The 17,608-nt window shown below is 54.2% G+C and overlaps 6 protein-coding genes across 6 annotated transcripts; 3 read left to right on the forward strand and 3 right to left on the reverse strand.

Annotated features, from left to right (window-relative positions):
- Positions 1-1,071: 1,071 nt before the first annotated feature.
- On the forward strand, positions 1,072-2,143 carry PG994_010116 (uncharacterized protein; the record flags this gene model as incomplete). Its single annotated transcript, XM_066861525.1, has 5 exons — positions 1,072-1,104; positions 1,187-1,318; positions 1,660-1,809; positions 1,941-1,955; positions 2,003-2,143. The coding sequence occupies 5 exons, from the start codon at positions 1,072-1,074 to the stop codon at positions 2,141-2,143; spliced, it is 471 nt and encodes a 156-aa protein (XP_066710635.1).
- A 1,024-nt stretch (positions 2,144-3,167) lies between these two features.
- PG994_010117 (uncharacterized protein) lies at positions 3,168-4,382 on the forward strand (the record flags this gene model as incomplete). The annotated part of the gene is made up of 1 exon (XM_066861526.1): positions 3,168-4,382. The coding sequence occupies one exon, from the start codon at positions 3,168-3,170 to the stop codon at positions 4,380-4,382; it is 1,215 nt and encodes a 404-aa protein (XP_066710636.1).
- A 734-nt stretch (positions 4,383-5,116) lies between these two features.
- On the reverse strand, positions 5,117-6,075 carry PG994_010118 (uncharacterized protein; the record flags this gene model as incomplete). The annotated part of the gene is made up of 3 exons (XM_066861527.1): positions 5,117-5,344; positions 5,465-5,902; positions 5,965-6,075. The coding sequence occupies 3 exons, from the start codon at positions 6,073-6,075 to the stop codon at positions 5,117-5,119; spliced, it is 777 nt and encodes a 258-aa protein (XP_066710637.1).
- Positions 6,076-6,781: 706 nt separating this feature from the next.
- Positions 6,782-8,863, reverse strand: PG994_010119 (general alpha-glucoside permease; the record flags this gene model as incomplete). The annotated part of the gene is made up of 3 exons (XM_066861528.1): positions 6,782-8,082; positions 8,130-8,183; positions 8,269-8,863. 3 exons carry the CDS (start codon positions 8,861-8,863, stop codon positions 6,782-6,784), a joined length of 1,950 nt encoding a protein of 649 aa, XP_066710638.1.
- A 1,678-nt stretch (positions 8,864-10,541) lies between these two features.
- On the forward strand, positions 10,542-12,850 carry PG994_010120 (mitochondrial sodium/hydrogen exchanger; the record flags this gene model as incomplete). The annotated part of the gene is made up of 4 exons (XM_066861529.1): positions 10,542-10,581; positions 10,761-10,907; positions 10,979-11,638; positions 11,691-12,850. The coding sequence occupies 4 exons, from the start codon at positions 10,542-10,544 to the stop codon at positions 12,848-12,850; spliced, it is 2,007 nt and encodes a 668-aa protein (XP_066710639.1).
- A 989-nt stretch (positions 12,851-13,839) lies between these two features.
- On the reverse strand, positions 13,840-17,213 carry PG994_010121 (uncharacterized protein; the record flags this gene model as incomplete). The annotated part of the gene is made up of 3 exons (XM_066861530.1): positions 13,840-16,101; positions 16,151-16,248; positions 16,301-17,213. The coding sequence occupies 3 exons, from the start codon at positions 17,211-17,213 to the stop codon at positions 13,840-13,842; spliced, it is 3,273 nt and encodes a 1,090-aa protein (XP_066710640.1).
- Positions 17,214-17,608: the final 395 nt, after the last annotated feature.

Genomic DNA, 17,608 nt, shown 5'->3' on the forward strand with positions numbered 1-17,608 from the left:
TGCACGAGTTTGGTGCGCTTCACCATGTATCAATATAGGGGCTTTGCGCTTTGTTTTTTTCTGCGCCCGGGATTCAGGATACGGTTCTTGAGAGCAAGGGAACGGGCACAGCATACGAGGAATCTTCCATTTTCTTCTTCTTGTTTCTGAGCGATGTTCACGTCACCACTCGCTCAGTTTTGATGAGTATTCCTGCGACTTATGTACTACCCTTCGCTGTACACTTGAGATGGAGGATTCACACAGCATCGCGACCAGAGGTCGCAGTATAACAGTATGATGAACGGATGAAGGACGAGATTGTCGGAGCACAGGAACGATGGAAGGCTGCATGGGCAAACGTCACGGGACTGCTCACCACCACTTCTTGATGCGTGCCTACGCATAATCATAATAAATGAATCAAGTAAAAATCACATTTAACCATCTCTCCCTGGGCGTGTTCTTCTGTGAATGCTAACAATATTCCTGATACATGCAATCGGGACCAAAGCTGATAGAGCACGGGCTACATTACCTTGCTTACGATTACAGGTGTTGTACTGGGTATATGTATACTTCGTCAATGCTTACTCAGGATAGTAACCCATTCACCAAAGACATGCGCCGGTCTCACAACTACTTGTACGATCGATCATTAGAAAGCCCGAAAAAGCCCTGGCTTACAACTCCACTACGATCCGAGCGCTGATGAAGCGGGAGAAACTGTTGAACATCGATCCAGCGGACTTAACGCAACTAGTGTTAGCGAGTGACGTTTACAGCACAGCATCATCATAGGTCTGGGTCTGGGTCTGAAGTATTCGATACTAAGGTATGCATACATCAATCGGCGCCCCGGGTCGTCCCTCCCTTGCATAGTCGCGTAATTGGCTGAAACATGGGGAGGAACAGTTCCAATAGGTTCTTCCCCAGAAAAGATTTCCTTTCTCTCTATCTACTGTCGACCTTACATATTTCATCCAGAACACCAATTCTTGTTAAGTGTTTTACTTCCACCACCTGACAATTCACTGGAAACCACCTGCTGCTGCTATTTGCAAATAAGACAAGCCACGTCCAACACCCAAAATGGATCTGAACAAGAATTACTCCTTCTTCTCCGTATGCGTAGCCTATCGCTTCCCGTCAATATCTTCGTCTGTGTCACGACTCCTTGCTAACCCGTGCTCTCGCCCGGCAAAAGATCCCTCTCGCCTACCTCATGGTAGTGGGTGCCGAGACGTATGGCAAGATGCTCGGTGTCAAGCAGCTTGACAATGCCAACCCGCGCCAGTTCCACGAGACTATCAGCAAGAGCGACAAGGTCGACAAGATCGTGAGTCATCTCTGTCCTTCCCGGGTTCCCACTCGGGCTTACTCCCTTAGCGGTGCAATGTGGTAGTAGTGCAGCCCGACGGGGAATATGGTGGGCGTCGTGGCCTAGTACGGTGTTCCTGCCAAGCTCCTGATGCATCGCAGCACGACATGCAAGTAGCGATGCCATCTACTACTTACCACTGTAACGGTTGGTAGAGATCGTCTTCTCGTTGTGTACCTGGCCCAGGAGGCCGGGCCATGGAGCATGCGGCTTTAGCGACGCATACATCATCACTACTACTATTGCCCTCACGGCTATCGGGAGACGGCAAGAAACCAGCTGACATATGGGGGAACTAGACCAAAGGCCGCATTATGCGCAGCCAAGCTGCTGCCTCCAACGGCTACGAGACCTTGCCATTGTTCAGTGGAGCCATCATCGCCTCTAACATTGCTGGTGTGCCTGTGAGCACCATCAACATGCTGGGTCTCGCTTATCTCGGCAGCCGGGTAAGTGACACACACGCGGGATCCCCCCTACCAATTCTCTGTCCTTTCGTCCCTTTGCAACCGGGGTCTAGACGATCCCCGCTTCCTTTGACGGAGATTAGTCCTCAAAATAGAAACAAGGAAAATTACAGAGACAATATGAGGTGGTATGTCAACTCAAATGGATGAAACTGCTAAATTCGATTACTCACAGGCCCTGTACAACGTCATCTATATCCACCTGCAGGATAACAGGAAGTTCGCACCGGCTAGGAGTCTCGCATGGATGGCTAGCATAGGCTGCTGGTTTACCCTCTATGTCCAGGCCGGCCTGAGAGCCATGCGAGCTAGCTAAACAGGGACCTGGTCTCGCCTTCTCTACTCTCTTCCGGGGGCTGCCGTTGGCCAATCTCATTACGGATTGTTTGTATGAGGTATTCCTATATGCTGTGCAAGGATAACTTCTTCGTTCACGGAGGTTGTGCTTCTCCAGATCTATTCTCGGCGGGTTGAGGCTAAGATTGGGCAATGATGGACCTGCGTTTTTCAGTTGATGTTGTGTCGCCATTCGTGGTACAACATTGAGCTGTATTATCATGTGCCGAGTGTTGCCTTCTGTTTGGGGGTGTCACGCTGTACATCTGTTCTTACGAAGGATTCGACGTACTCGCAACTTCACTTCATATCGCTACAAGAATGGCTACTCATAGCTTTTCCAGTGTGGGACTCGCTGCTACGTGTTCATTTGGTGTGCAATGGGAGCAACGTAATCCTGGGTATTCCTGTGAACTAGGAATTATCAGGTATCCCTGTCCCAAAGAAGGCTACGAAACACAATCGACATCGCTTGTATCACTACATCACCCAATTCTCGAGCATGGTAAAAGACCCAACTTCCTCCTCCGCCCTAGTCGGATGTCGTGCCTCCGTTTGTAAGAGGACATCAGACGGCTTCATTTCAATAATACGAAGGAGAGGCCGGAAATACTAGATTGGTCCAGCTAGTTCCTTAACTGGGGCCGAGACTCTTGTCCGTGGAGCAAACCGCCCATGGGGACACAGGTCATTGTTTGCCGTCACATCGTTTGACCTGTTGACGACAATGTTGACGTACTCTTGAGATCCGGGGCATTTGGGGATCTGTATACCCTATGAGCTCAACGGTTATATTCGGCCATAACCTCCCTCCATAAGATAGGTCTCTCGCATTTGGTATGAGATCACCAGCACATACGTTCCGGATTCCGCCAACTCTATACGGGCAGCTTTCTCCTCTTGCTCCCGTTGCCATATCAACGTCTTCTGACTGCTTTGCCTCTACCCCTGATCCATTGTGTTGCTCCCTACCCCCTAGGCAGTAGACTCCATCTGCTGCAGCCATGCTCGTCCCGATCCTGCTTACGTTGCCCTTGGGCATCCTGGGCCTGGCCATGCCCCCCAAGGAAGCCACCCCGGCCGGTCTGCAGCCGCGAGACGCCCCGCCCGTTGTCGAGGTGATGACCATGACCTGCCTCATGCCTGGCGAGGAGGACACGAGCTCTTCTTCGTCTGACTGGTGGGACCCAATCCCGTCATCGATCTCGTCGTCGACGAGCTTGGACGACTGCTGGTACTGGGGCGACTGCTCTTCCTCGTCCGAGATCGACCCCTACCCCACCTCGTCGTCGTCGTCGAGCACGGACGACGACTGCTGGGTCTGGGGCGACTGCTCTTCCTCGACCTCGACGTGGGAGCCTTGGCCCACCTCGTCCATGGACTGGTGCGAACTCTACGGCTGGGGCTGCCCTAGCTCCTCGTCTTCCGGCATCGACTCGCCCGAGCCCACTTTGTCCTGTGATGAGTGGGACCCTTACTGCTCGTCCACTTCCTTCGGCGGCGACCCCTGGTCGTCGGCTCCGGCCGTGCAGTCGTGCGATCCGATGGTTGAGGAATGCTCCCTAGCCTGGCAGACTAAATCTTTTACTGCCTGGACTCCTTCTGCAAAACTTGGTACCACAATGATCACGACTCTGGATCAGGGAACTTCCTCCTCGCCCACCGGCACTTCTTCTTCTTCGTCCGCACCCCGCTCACCCCATCCGTCGCATACAACCGGGGGCGAGCCCTCGGTCACCTCGATGCACCATCTGCCCATCCCGCCCATGATCGCGCCAGTGCCCTGGAAGAGAGCACCGCCACCGCCACCCGCACCAGCACCGAGAGGCGTGGCCGGCGGCCTGTTCAAACGACCGCAACTGCTAAACGGTGGCGGCGACCCCCGGATCCGGGGCGTCCGCGCCGTCGAGAAGATCGCAACCGAGACCATCGTCATCGGGGTCAGCACGGACGGCACGCCCATCTACACATCGACCGAGTGGGACAGCGATGATTCTTCCTCTTCGTCCAGCTCTTCTTCTTCTTCTTCGTCTGTCTCGGGCGTCGTCACGCCTGCGCCGCAATGGGTCACGGTGTCGCCGTCGTCTTCCGTTCGGTGCGACGATGAGTTCTGCAGCGATGGGAGCTCGTGGTGCATGTACTGGGCTGGCGTCACTTCGTGGGACGCTTCCAGGGGGGCCGTGCCGGGGGAGAAGGTTACTACTATTGGTACTTGCTAGAACAGTAAAAAGGAAGAGGAAGGGGGAAGGAACGAAGGAGGTATTGGTGGTAAATATCGTAGTAATGGGAAGAAGCGATAGGGGCTGGATTGCGGCGGGATTGGACATTCACTGTTGTTGTTTTCCTCCCACTTTCCCTCAATACCAGATAACGTGATGATGGATAGGGCGGTGGTGGTAATGGTGTAACACGCGGCATGGGTTTCAAGACGAGTTATTTAATTGCTCGTCAAGCACGCTCGCCCACTGACTGTGGTGGGCGGAAGATTCTTTTCCTATTACAGACCATCGATAGGGGATGAACTCACTTATCTTTGGCAAAAAATCATAATGACAATCATCCTGTTCGCTACTTGGTAACCATGTAAACAGTCAAGAACACGCAAGCATCATCACTTCAAGATCCGGCTTATGTATTCATGCAACTTCGACTTGATACGAAAGCTGTGACTTATCTGGCGAAATGATCTTGATCAGACTTTAGGGAGGTTTTGTAACAAGTATCAACAAAATCGATCGATCTTCTAAAGTCTTCCAAGTATCGAACTGGGTGCTTTGTGATGATATAAATTGCATATGTACGGAGATCTACATAACACTTGTCCCTATTTATGCCTCTCGGTTAAATACCTGCCAACCCAATGAATGATATAGCTCACGACTGCATATCATCAGCCATTACTGCCCCATGTCACTGCTCCCTCCCTCCCCCTTTTCGAGCCTCAAATCTTTAATTAAGCTGGACCCCCCACGGCCTTCGTGATGGAGCCGCTCTCGATGTAGACGCCCGAGAAGTAGAAGTCCTCGGTGGCGTCGCTGTAGCCCGAGCGCGGCAGCTCCAGGACGCCGAGGTGCCAGTCGGCGCCGTTGGACGACGTCGAGGCCGAGGCCGGCTTGACGACTTGCGTCAGGGGCGCGCCGCCCTCGGAGTGCCAGAAACCTACGGTGTTGGCCGAGAAGTCCTGCGTGGTGATGACAAGGTTAGCCAGTCGTCGTCCTGCTCCCTTTTTCCAGGATCAGGAGAAAAAGAGCGAGAGTAAGGCAAATGATGGGGGGGGGGATAAAGAAAGAAATAGACTAACAATCTCGTAGGCGACATTGTGCCAGACGCCCGCCTTCCACTCCGTCTTCCACTTGCTCTGCTGCGAGATCATGAACTGCAGATTCGGGTTGCTCGTACCGCTCTCGCCCGAGATCCAGCCGTACTTCATCTCGGCGAAGTGGGACTCGAAGAAGTTGATCTGGTGCTCGCGGTTCACCGACGGCGTGTTGGAATCCTTGCGCATCATGCTGAAGTGATACCAGACCTTCCCCTTGTTGATGGCCGCCGTCGCCTGCGGGATCAGCTCGGTCCGCCGCATGTTCTGGCCGTTCCAGTACGCTGTGCCGTCGAGCGTGAGCTTGGCCCCTTGCTTGGACGCCGTGTCGTTCGGGTTCTTGTAGTCGGGCGACAGGTTGACGTACTTGTCGACCGCGGCGGAGCCGTGGATGTAGTACTGGTAGGGGCCTACTTGGTTCCCCTATTGTTCTGGATCAATTGCATGCTCTATCCTTCTTAGGGGATGAATCCCAAAGATTGGACATACCAAGACCACTTGTTCAAATCGGCCGAGGTGCTAAAGTCGTTGAAGCGACCATCCCAGATGATGGCCGCGCTGGCCAGCTGGGCGAGAAGGGGCGTGAGGGTCTTCATGATCGATCGTCTATTGGACAAAGCTTTTCGAGAGAGAACAACGTAGCAGTGTGATCAGTTTGCAATGTCCCGGTATCGTGGGAGAGTTAGACAGTGTACCTGGCGGCATCGAGATGGACTCTTCTCCCTTTTATGTATGTCCGTATCCACAATGGCGCAGATACAACCTACGGAGGCTGCAAAGTTCTAGATCCCAAAGTAGGATTGCACGAATATACCACGGGGTCAAGCCTCCGGGGTTGCTGTAAGTCGTCATATACGTGGTGGGGGCTGGCACATATGTTGCTGTCTTTAGCCGGAGTCATCAAGCCAAAACGGGCGGGTGATGTTCCTGATCGACACGGGAGCTGCGTTAGACAGACCAATCGGCCGCCGTACAAGCTGATAACTGTTACCATTTTCGGCGCAGCTTGGACTCGATTGCATCTGCTAGCTCGGAAAGGAAGGGAAAGGAGCCGATGAGTGGAGGAGGGAATTCTGGTCTCGTGCCGCAGATATTGAACATGATTCTTATTGAGCTGTTTTGTTGTTATACTGTATTTATCTACATACTTTCCAGTTCGTAAGCCGTATATCCAAGCCCCGCGCCCCCCCCCCCCTCCCCAAAGCCAAGGGTTGCAGAATCTCATTAACGCCGCGTCCGTCCGCCCGCCCCTTTACTAACACCGTGCACAATCGCTCGCATGTATTTGTCCTGCGAGCTCGATTAGTACTCCAGTCCTGCACCAAAGCTGGTGCTTCTTGCAGTACCTGCTCTCTGCATGCTGGTCCGGGGCTCGTCCATGCTCCTCTTGCTGTTATCGGTAGCCAGCAATCCTTCCTCTTCCTCGGTGGCGACCAGCGACTCGACCGGGGGCAAGTCGTCCTTGATCAGATGGACGAACCAGGCCGCGATCAGCGTGAAGATGCCACCGAGCGCGAGAACGACGGCGATGCTGTGGTCACCGGGGACGCCTCGGGGCTTCTGGAAGATCTTGAATATTATGCTGGATCCAATAGTAGCCAGAATCTGGGGGGAAGCAATGGCCATGTTGTGAATGCCCAGGATGACACCTGCCTTGTCCGTGTCCTCGTCCTTCTGCAACGAGGTCTCTCCTTCTAGTAGAGCATTCGGGCCCGAAGAGTCGCCACGAGCATGAGCTTCCATCTGCTGCTTCCTCAAACGAGCTACGGCATCCCGACGACTGATCTCGGCGCTGATGATGGCCCACGGCGCCCATAGAGTCAAGGCCCACGTGATGCCCACAAGCCCGATAAGGGTAGTGGCTGCCTCGACAGATCGGACGAGCACCGTGCAGAACATGGCCCCAGAGAAGAGTATGTGGGAAAACATCCAAGCCCGTCGCAGGGTGAAGCCGGGGATGACCAGATAGTCCAGCCATGTTTTCTTGGGAGACTCCGGGTGAACCATGACACCAGGCACTTCGGCTGGTGCGTTGCCGACAGCAGCACTATCGTAGGTGGACGCGATAAAGAAGGGAAGTAACACATTCGTAGCCAGACTGCAGATGGCAAAGATTAGGAGGGCAAAGGTGCCCACTCGCGTAGCTTCCTCGTACAGACGGTCGAGCTCCTTAGGGGTCATGTGGGGGTTTGCCTCGAGGAATGGTTCGATATAGATTTCTCCAATATAGGACGACGTGTAGAACAGCATGGGGAAGAAACCAACCCAGGCGCAGAACTGCACAGTGCATACCTTCCTGACTTGTGGAGGCAATCGCTTGATCGAAGTAAAGATGGTATGGAAGAAGGCCATTATGCCCGCTTGCCCTTTCGGAGCAGGCCCATCAAGGTTCGGATCCCGCTCGTGAACCAAGACAACACTCACGAATATTGTCGAGCAGAGCGCGATGCTGGCAATGGCGCAAAGCACCTTGAACTGGGTATCGCCCAGCCACCCGACGTACCTTGGAAGGTCGACGTATCCAGCACAGTAGCCAAGGATGTTGCCGAATCCCACGATCCTGCTGGCCATGGAGTTTGCCGCTTCTGATTTTGGTGTTAGCTCTGGAAAGGGGTATTTATGATATTACTAGGAATGAATGCCGACTTACCCTGTTGATGTGTGGGCGCGCAGTCTACAATGAAGGCTCTAATCGCAGCTTGGACTAGCCGGATACCACTGTTAGCATAGCTCTTCTCCATCGTCGGTCTTATCCACATTGTTGTGACGCCCTTGAACTGGATACATACCCGTATTGATGGCGACATCCAAGATGTACACCCAGGCCACTGCGACCACAATAATACACACCTTGACGCCATCCGACTCCGGGTCAGCGCCGAACAGACCCAGGAAACCCCCGACGATTTCCCCAGTCCAAGAGAGAAACATGAGCGACACTGCTGTAGCGACAGCCCCGCCGACCATGAAAGGCTTCCTCTTGCCCCAGCGAATGCGACAGTTGTCGCTCAACATGCCGATGTAGGGCTGTACCAAGGTGCCCGTCAGGGGGCCGGCGATCCAGACCAGGGCCATCAACGATTTGCTCAGGCCGAGCGAGAGCAGGTAGGGTGAGCCATTGGAGAGCTCGACGGACCAGGCGATCTGCAGACCACCGATGCTGATCGTCAGGAGGATGAGGTACCAGATGCTCTTAGTCCTCTGGGCCTCCTCCTCGCTGTCATCGTGCCCTATCGTCGTCGGGTAGGCGAAGTCACCGGAACCCCCATCGACCGGCAAAAGCAGAGGGGAGTGCTCGTTATTGTTGTTGTTGTCGCGGTTGGGCGCATCGGAAGCGCCGCCCGCAGATTCTTGGGCTGAGGGTGCTACCCGATAGTTGGACATTTCCGCTTCGTTGGTTGGAAGTCAAAGTCGTCGGGCGTCCGTTTGTTGGGCCGGAGGATATTACATGGTGTTTTGAAGCAGCGTCGGACGAAGAGCTGGACGACGAGGAGCTCGACGATGACGAGCTCATGCTTACTCGGGCAAGCGATGGAAGCGGTGGAGGTAGAGTGGTGTAGTAGTAGTATTACTTTCAGCGCGAAAGGATAGTACCGACCATATTGGGTTTATTAGTGTTGTATTGGCTTGGGCATATATGCCACGAGGAGGCGCAAAGGGACTAGGGAGGTTGTTGGTCTTGTGATGGATCGATCAGTGGCAGTTGACAGAGATGGAAACGGCGTCACGCGATGGGGGTTGACGGGTGATTAGGGGAGCAGGATGGCCTGGCCACGCGATTACCTAGGTTGAGCTTAGGTGGAGGTGGGGCCCGGATCCGCGGGCTATTGGCACAGATAGACCCGTTTACAAGCGGAACTTGATTCACTAGTAGAGAGGAACAACGCATGAATGAGCAGCAGCGTAGGATATTGCTGTGTTTAGATAGACCACCAAGAGGATGGGATTAGAGTTGGTTAGATACCTAGAAGTGACGATGTTCTGGAGTATTGCGTCTTCAAATGATAAGTAAGTCTCCAGTCAGTTCCAGGCCCAATCGATGTGCCGAGCGAGGGGTACACCACTTGGGGTTTAGCTGCAGGAACGGAACGGGGAACTCCTCTTCAGGTCCGGCGATTGATCGAGCTCGAGCGCCTCCTCCACTGCGGGCAGGGCGGGCTCTCAGGTCTGGTCCCCATAGCTTTAAACCATCCGGCCTACCTATCCGACCACGCTTCAAGGTTCTTCTACAAGCACACACAGACACTCACTTGGTGGTACCGTCAACGTCGCTCAGATATCTCGACCACAGCGGATTGCTCACGTATTTTTTGAGCAAAATACGTTCATCCAATGATGAAAACACTTCTGTCAATCTGAGATCTGTTCGAACCACCTATTCAACATCGGGTTAGGAGAGGGGCTGATTGCTGGGCCAAGCCTCGACCACCTGGATTAAGCTCACTGCCCTGCTGTAACTGTAACCCTGACTGTAATACATGACACCCGCCTATGCTTTCTGCACATCAGGAGCGTGCAAACAGGGAGTCAAAGCAACTTCACCATTGTGTCGTATAAGAAGTAGGATACAGGTCAGGGACCTGGCACTCAAGAATAAGGAGCAAGTATTGAGAAGAACAAGTGGAACGCTTCGGCTATGATTGGGCAGTATTCCATTAATCAAATGGGATGCCACTGTGAGGGCCGCTACAGCTACCCGAGAGTAGGTACTACTACAGTACAGTACAGTACCTACAGTTACGTGGCTGCAGGTTGCGCGAACTGCCAATTTGTCTTGGCCAAACTCCAGGCAATCGCAACAAATTCCGATTCCGAACAAGTCATCGTCGCTCGTTTGATGATAGCTGGCATTTCAAGATTCCTCGAGCCATTTTCACACCACACGCTCTCCGACCGGTAAATCCTATACTAGCGACGTAGTACCACCACACACCCGCCCTAGCATGCTGCTGTCATGGTCCAATTGATGCGCTTGCTAATGACAGGAATCCCACTCTCGACCCAGGCCCTCATACTCTTGGATCACCAACCATTCCCAACCTGAGCAACGAAGCCCGACACCATGTTACCTGCCATTGCTGGCGCAGCTCTCGAGTTTGCCCGTATGTCACCTCTCCATTGTGCCAATCTTTCTGCACTGCACATTGTCCATCAGCTTAGCTAACCATGGCTATTTCGCACAGGGCGCGCCGTCGACGACCCAGATAATGAAGGTGCGACTACCCCCAGCTCAACTCGATCCAATCCATCGTGGAACCCCAGAACTGACCGTCGTGGGTAGGAGGCGAGGGAACGAAAGAGGAGATCGCTTCATCATGGGCCATCTTCATCAATATCATGCTGCTGATGCTGTCCCTCTTCACAAGCTACATACTGCAGCAGAAGAAGGTACAGGCCATACACGAGACCGTCATCTCTATCTTCGCAGGTATGCCTTGGATGAACGACTATTCCTTGCTTGGAAGAAGGCGCCTGCTAACGCCAATGGCTACTGCCCAGGCATGACGGTGGGATTGATTATGAGAGTAACGTCCCTCTCCTCGATCCGAGAACTCGCCATCTTTGACTTTCAAATCTTCTTCAACCTACTTCTCCCGCCCATTATCTTGAACTCGGGCTATGAGCTGCACCAGGCCAACTTCTTCCGCAACATCGGCACTATCTTGACTTTCGCCTTCGCCGGTACATTCCTGTCCGCCGTCGTGATAGGCCTCTTGTTATATCTCTATACTCGCCTGCCTATCGAGCCCATTTCTATGACTTTTGTCGATGCCATTTCCGTTGGCGCGACACTGTCCGCTACAGACCCCGTTACGATTCTGGCTATATTCAACAGCTACAAGGTCGACCCGAAACTGTATACCATTATCTTCGGCGAGTCCATCTTGAACGATGCCATCGCCATCGTCATCTTCGAAACCGCCCAGAAATACAAGAGTGAGGAGGCCGCTAAGTACGGGTTCCTTGCCTTCTTGAAGGGTGTCGGCGAATTTCTGGTGGTTTTCTCCGTCAGTCTGGCTATAGGTGTTCTGGTCGGTATAGCGACCGCCATCATCTTGAAGTTCACATATATCCGACGGTACCCCCACATCGAGAGCTGCCTGGTCGTCTTGATTGCCTACTCGAGTTATTTCTTTTCCCAAGGATGTGGCATGTCTGGTAAGAGGAATTCATCTGCGCTCTGTTGACTCATAAGCTGATCTGCTCGCAGGTATCGTGTCACTGCTGTTCTGTGGAATCACGCTCAAGCATTACGCTTACTTCAATATGTCGCGACGTACACAGCTCAGCACCAAATACATTTTCCAGGTGCTCTCCCAGCTGTCCGAGAACTATGTGTTCATTTATCTTGGATTGTCGCTTTTCACAGACAACGAACTCGTATTCCAGCCGCTTCTCATCATCGTCACGGTAATCTCAGTTTGCGCTGCGCGATGGGTGGCGGTCTTCCCACTTTCGAAAGCAATCAACTGGTTCATCAGCTACCGCGCGCGCCGCAGGGGCCAGGAGGTTGGCGAGGAGCTGCCTTATAACTACCAGGCCATGCTATTTTGGGCTGGGCTGAGAGGTGCTGTCGGAGTCGCTTTGGCTGCCTTACTAACAGGGCCAAACTCTTACCCCCTGAAGGCAACTGTCCTGGTTGTCGTGGTGTTGACTGTCATCATATTTGGTGGAACGACGTCGAGAATGCTGGAAATTCTGGGCATTCGCACTGGTGTCGTAGAAGAGGTGGATAGTGACGACGAGTTTGACATTGAAGCAGCCCCCGGAGGCTCGTACTATAAGCGCTCTGGAACGGGTATCGGCTTTACGCCACGCGCCAGGAACGGGTCTGTGGCCCTGAGCCGAGTCGACACCAACGGCAAGCGACCAAAACAAGCGGAGCGGGGAAGCTACGTGTCGGGCTCCAGATCCCCGGCCTTCCCTCGGCCCGCGAGCCTGAGTCGGAAGAACACAAAGAGCCAAGTCTCGGACGACGCCGAGCGGAGCGATCTGCTCGGCCCCAGCAGTAGCTTGACGGACTCGGATCTGGGCAGCGACGTCGACACCTCGGACCTGCCGCCGCCGGCCCGCCGACCGCCCCGGAGGAAGTCGAGCCCCGTGCTGACGCCCGGCGGCACGTCGGAAGAAGAGGATGGCGTCTTCTCCTACCCGACATCCGGCATCCGGAACCCCGCGCCCGTCACGGCCTCGTCGGCCATCCGGCAGCTCCTGACCTCGCACGATCCGCAGGCCCTGTTCCGACAGCTCGACGAAGACTTCATCAAGCCGACGCTGTTGTTGGACGGTCCGGGTGGACCCGGCAGCGGACCCAGCGGCGGTGGTAACGGGCCTCGGGATGATGACCATCATGCTGCTGGACCGAGCTAGAAGTGTACGGTTGATACGGTTGATTGGGTACGCGTACATGCAAAGGGAAGTAAGGAAGGGGGTCCGAAGGGAGGAAAGGAGATCAGGTTTTCTTGTTATTTGGTCACGAATGAATAAGGAAATCATGTCTCTTCCGTCGCTCATACCCCTACGGCATTCTGGGCGGCGTTCCGGGGTTGCTATTCGATTTCTAAATATAGTTGTATTAGTTCTAGAGAGCGTAGATCATTTTGTGGCTTAGGAAGGAAGGCTACGACATTCCAGTGAATCTGCGTGTATACTATTACCTAAAGAGGAATAAGAGTGTGTTTCTTGTACTATTGAAAGCTTCTGCTACTCCTGGGTTGTTATACGTTTTGTGTGCTGATAGATAAGAGGTAGGTAGCGATTCTATAGCTTGTGTTATCAAACACCATCACGATATCGAGCGTTCTTGCAGTGGAATGATTCTCAACGGTTCTGGGTCTGTCTCTTTTTGACCCGTATTGGGGGTTGGCGTAGATTTCCAAGATGTCTAAGTTCTATCATGTGTATGCAACGAATCCCCAAAGAAGAAGTCCCCTTTCTTTCTTTCCTCTCCATTTCATCTCATTTGACTCCCTATTCCCTCCCCTCTTCGCCTCGCCACCTTTGCTTGCTTGCTATCGTCTTAGAAATGTTTCGGTAGAATGATAAGACGAAGCGCGCTTCGTTCGCTGACACAGCATCTAGAGCTGTCCTCGGTTGCTGCTCGTATTGGTAGTGGAATAATAATGAGACTCATGGCTTATGTTATGTTTATCCGTACCGTAAGGATCAGGGATAATTCAGTGCCACACTCGCATAGCAACGTTTTGAAAACGGTTATATCCCGTTGGATATAGTGTCTGTCTAATTTGGATTTGACTGTGCCTGTCCTGTCGATCATTTATACGGGAAATTGTTTTGTTTTATACTAGAAGCAGCAGCAGCAGCGCTTTCCGCCTACTATCAAATAGTATTTCGTTTGTTTACCTCCGAGCATCTTCCCCAATGTCCCGCTCGACCATCTCGATGGCGCCAAGACTCGGGAAGCGCTTGCTGAAGTCCTGCATATAGTCGTCCTTCTCCTGGGCCGTCATGTCGAGGCCGATCAACTGCTCCTCCGCCGTCGACGCGACAATGGGGCGCGGCACGGACGCGCTGCTGCTGCCCGACGGCCGGTGCGGCTTGGTGGGCGATTTGCGGCCGCTCCCACCCGTCGGCAAGCTGTTGAGGTGCGTCGGTTTCGGCGGCGCGCTGGGCTTCGTCGAGGTGGGCACCAAAGGCCGTTGAGCAGTGGCTGACGACGACGCGGGGCTTTCCGAGCCAGCAGCAGCGGCGCTAGTGGTGGTCGGCACGGAGTTAGCATGCCGCGCCCGCGCCATGGCGTCGGAAGAGCTGGTGACGGGCTTCGCCGGGGGCGCTGCCCGTCCCGTTGCGCCGATGCTTGCCGGCTTGGGCGGGGGTTCGGGGAGGGTCTTGTCACGAGCCGCTGCTGCTTGTTGGGTATCGGTAAACCGCCCGTATCCTTCGGCCGTTCGTTGGGGCGGCGCGGCCTTCTGGCTCTCCTCGAGGAGGTTCTGGACCCTGTTCTGGATGCTGACGGCGCGCGATACGCCACCAATGCTCTTGGGTAGGGGTGCCGAGGCCGCGCCGCTACCACCCATCATACGAGCTTCCATCCGCTGCCGGTACTCGGCTGCAGCAGCTTCCACCCGCTTCTCTTCCTCCGCCAGTGCTTGGGCCTCGAGGTCCCGACGTTGCTCAGGTGTCAGTTCTTCCTGATCACCCAGCATCCGCCCATCGTCACTCCGGCCATCTGTAGCTTCGGATCCTGCGATTGGAGTAAGCGGCATATTCAAGTCGCGCCTCTCCGTATCTCTCGACGGAGACGGTGTGCGAGCAGGCTGGAACGAGTCCTTCGCTTCGAAACGTTTGAACGCATCACCGAACTTCCCTGCGAACATGTTCTTGGTGCCCGACAAAGATCCAAGGCTCGAGTTTCGTTTCCCGTGGTGCTTACTGGCTTTTTCTTTCTTTCTGTTATCCGACTCCTCCAGGGATCGCAAGAAATCCACATTTGACTCGATAGCGGCATCTTCTTGCGGCTCCAACGATGGGGACGGCTTATTTTCAAACTGCATGGATGGTAAACCAGGAGACCGCATCGGTTTCGGCGCGGTTTCCTTCTCACGCAGGTAGTCCAGATTCGATTCCAGATATGTGCTTGCAGGCCTTGGTCGACCAACCAGCGAGTTCGTCTTGGAGAGAGGCTCCATAAAGTCGGCACTAGGACGTCCTCCTTCGAGTGACGGCCTGGAAGAGGAGGGGTGTCTTCCATGCAACGCTGGCGATTGGAATGATTGTATCCTCTGTGTTGCGATGGGCCGTGAGCCTGTGTCTGCCCGCAGGTTTTGACTGGGGCCTGGTGTTCCCGATTGCCTTGGGACACTAGATGACCTAGCATCGTCGGCAGATGGGAATCGATAAATAGGGGGATAATCTCTCGTAGGCAAATCAACTTGCGGTGGGGTACTGGTCATCATTCCTGTCGAAACATATCCCATAGTTGGCCGAGCAGGAGATTGAGTGGCTGGTAACGGAGGAGAAGCAATTGCTTGCAGTTCAGGGTTGTTATTGATGATGGCCGAGGCACGACTCATTTGTCCGGCCGGCTTAGGCGTAGCCACGGTAGGTTTGTTCGAAGACCCGAGAGGCGACGAGGTTCTGTCCAACTCGTTTGCAACCGCCATGGATTTCACCCGACTTTGCTTGGCTCCCGAGCTAGCCGGAACAGCACCAGGCTTCGCAAAGGCTTCGTCTACTAGCTTCGCCGCCACTTGTTGGTCGAACGCCTGGGGCGCAGCGGGTGATGTTGGGCTGTCGAAGTCGAACTTCGAGCCTTGGTCGTGCAAAAGTGAAAATTGGTCGAGTGAGGGGAACCTAGCAGCTATCTCGTCCACATCCGCCGGTTTCCCTGCATTTGCATCGAGAGCAGCAAAGGGATCGCCACTGGTCACCCGCAAGGGGGACGGACTTGGCTTCGCTGACTTCGCAGCCTGTTGGGGGGGAGGCTGATTCGAGGCAGCCGGCAGTCTACCACGCCGCATTGGTGCGACCTCGGGTATTACTTGCTGTTGTTGTGGTGGTGGAGAGAAAACAGCGCCGACCACAGGAGTATGCTTACCACCTGGGTCTGGCACTGGTCCGTTTGGTTTACTAGACTCTGATTGTGGACGCGTAGCATATATCTGAATATGGTAAGCGCATGCTATGCGAGAAGGGTTGCGGTAAACGTACATCTGGTATGGGGACCTCGCGGCCCTGCATGCGGCAGGCTTCCTTCAAAACTTGATATACGTTTGGTCTGGTTTGCTGGTGTTCGCGCAACATGGAAGCTATGGCATATTAGTGATTTGGCCAGTAGAATGATAAGGCGGGGCGTGTTACCAATCAGGTGCTTCAGTCTATCAGAAAACACCGGGTAGCTAGGGAATTTGAAGCTGGCGTTTAGAATAGCGAGCTGCCCTTGGTCCTCGAAAGGGGTCGTGTAGTAGCAGAGCTTGTAAAGGAGGACGCCGAGAGCCCATATATCGGATTTCTCGTCTATCGGCTGTTTCCGGTAGACATCTACCATCTCAGGACTGCGGTATTGTAATGTTGTGTGTCGCTGGACATCTTCGTCCATAAGTCGGCACTCGACGACGGTCTGCGGCGCAGGTTTCGGGTTCGCTGCTGAGCCGAAATCGCACAGCTTGAATTTCCGCCTCGTACCGATCATGGTGATCAGCACGTTCTCGACCTTCAGATCGCGATGCAATAATGGTGGCTTAAGGTAGTGCATGCAGGCGACACCCTCGGTAACATCGGTAAATATATTCAAAATCTCGGGCTCGGTCAGGCGGTGCTGGAGTCGGGTATTCATGAAATCGATCAGGCCTCCACCGTCGCAGTACTCCATCAGCAGAAATACTTCGTAGCCGCCCCCTTTCATTTCGGATGCATGCGAATCGATATATGTAACGATTGGACGGTGGCCCTTCAGGCGCTTCATGGTTTCGACCTCGGTCCGCATGCCGCGCAGAGTATCCCGATCCGGCACGGCAACTCTCTTCAACACGGCGAGATCCGTGCCGTCAATCGCCCGCGGGAGCTTGACCAAGTATACGTGTGCAAAACCGCCCTCGGACAGGTACTTCTGTATTACGACCCGGTGTTCGCCGACCTGAATCTTGGTGCCGGGGGAGAAGGTGCCAGCAGGTGCAGCTGGTGCTTGCATCGCCATGGGGGCGCCATATGCAGCGTGCTGTTGTTGCCCATGACGGGGAGCCGCCATAGGCGCCGCGTTTCCATACGATGCCATGGCTGCTGGCCCCTTTTCGGATCGGTTCGTAATTGTTTCGTGCTCGTCGCGCGTTCGAACTGCCGTCGGCAGCAAAAAGGTGTGGTGCTGAGGCGTTGAAGTATCAGGTGTCGCTCAGCTTCGCTGGGGAATGTAGGGGCCCAGGTTGTTGGCAGCAGGCACAGGCAGGGGGCAGAGGGTGGGTGAGTGTGTGAGGAGGGAGAGATTGGGGGCGATTGGCCTGCGAATCACGGCATTGAAAGTGGTTTTCGAACTCAGACAGTTGATTACATCGAAGGTGGCATCATTGATGGGAGGATAGAGGGCAAAGCTGAACAAGAAGGCGCATGCAAGATGCTTGGTCGTCAAGGTTACCGACTTGGTTGGTAACAGGCCGTGGCAGTGGAATTGTATTG

Source organism: Apiospora phragmitis, assembly GCF_038363925.1.
Source record: "Apiospora phragmitis strain CBS 135458 chromosome Unknown utg000010l:1.0-9815664.0:1.0-9183399.0, whole genome shotgun sequence".
NCBI lineage: Eukaryota > Fungi > Ascomycota > Sordariomycetes > Amphisphaeriales > Apiosporaceae > Apiospora > Apiospora phragmitis.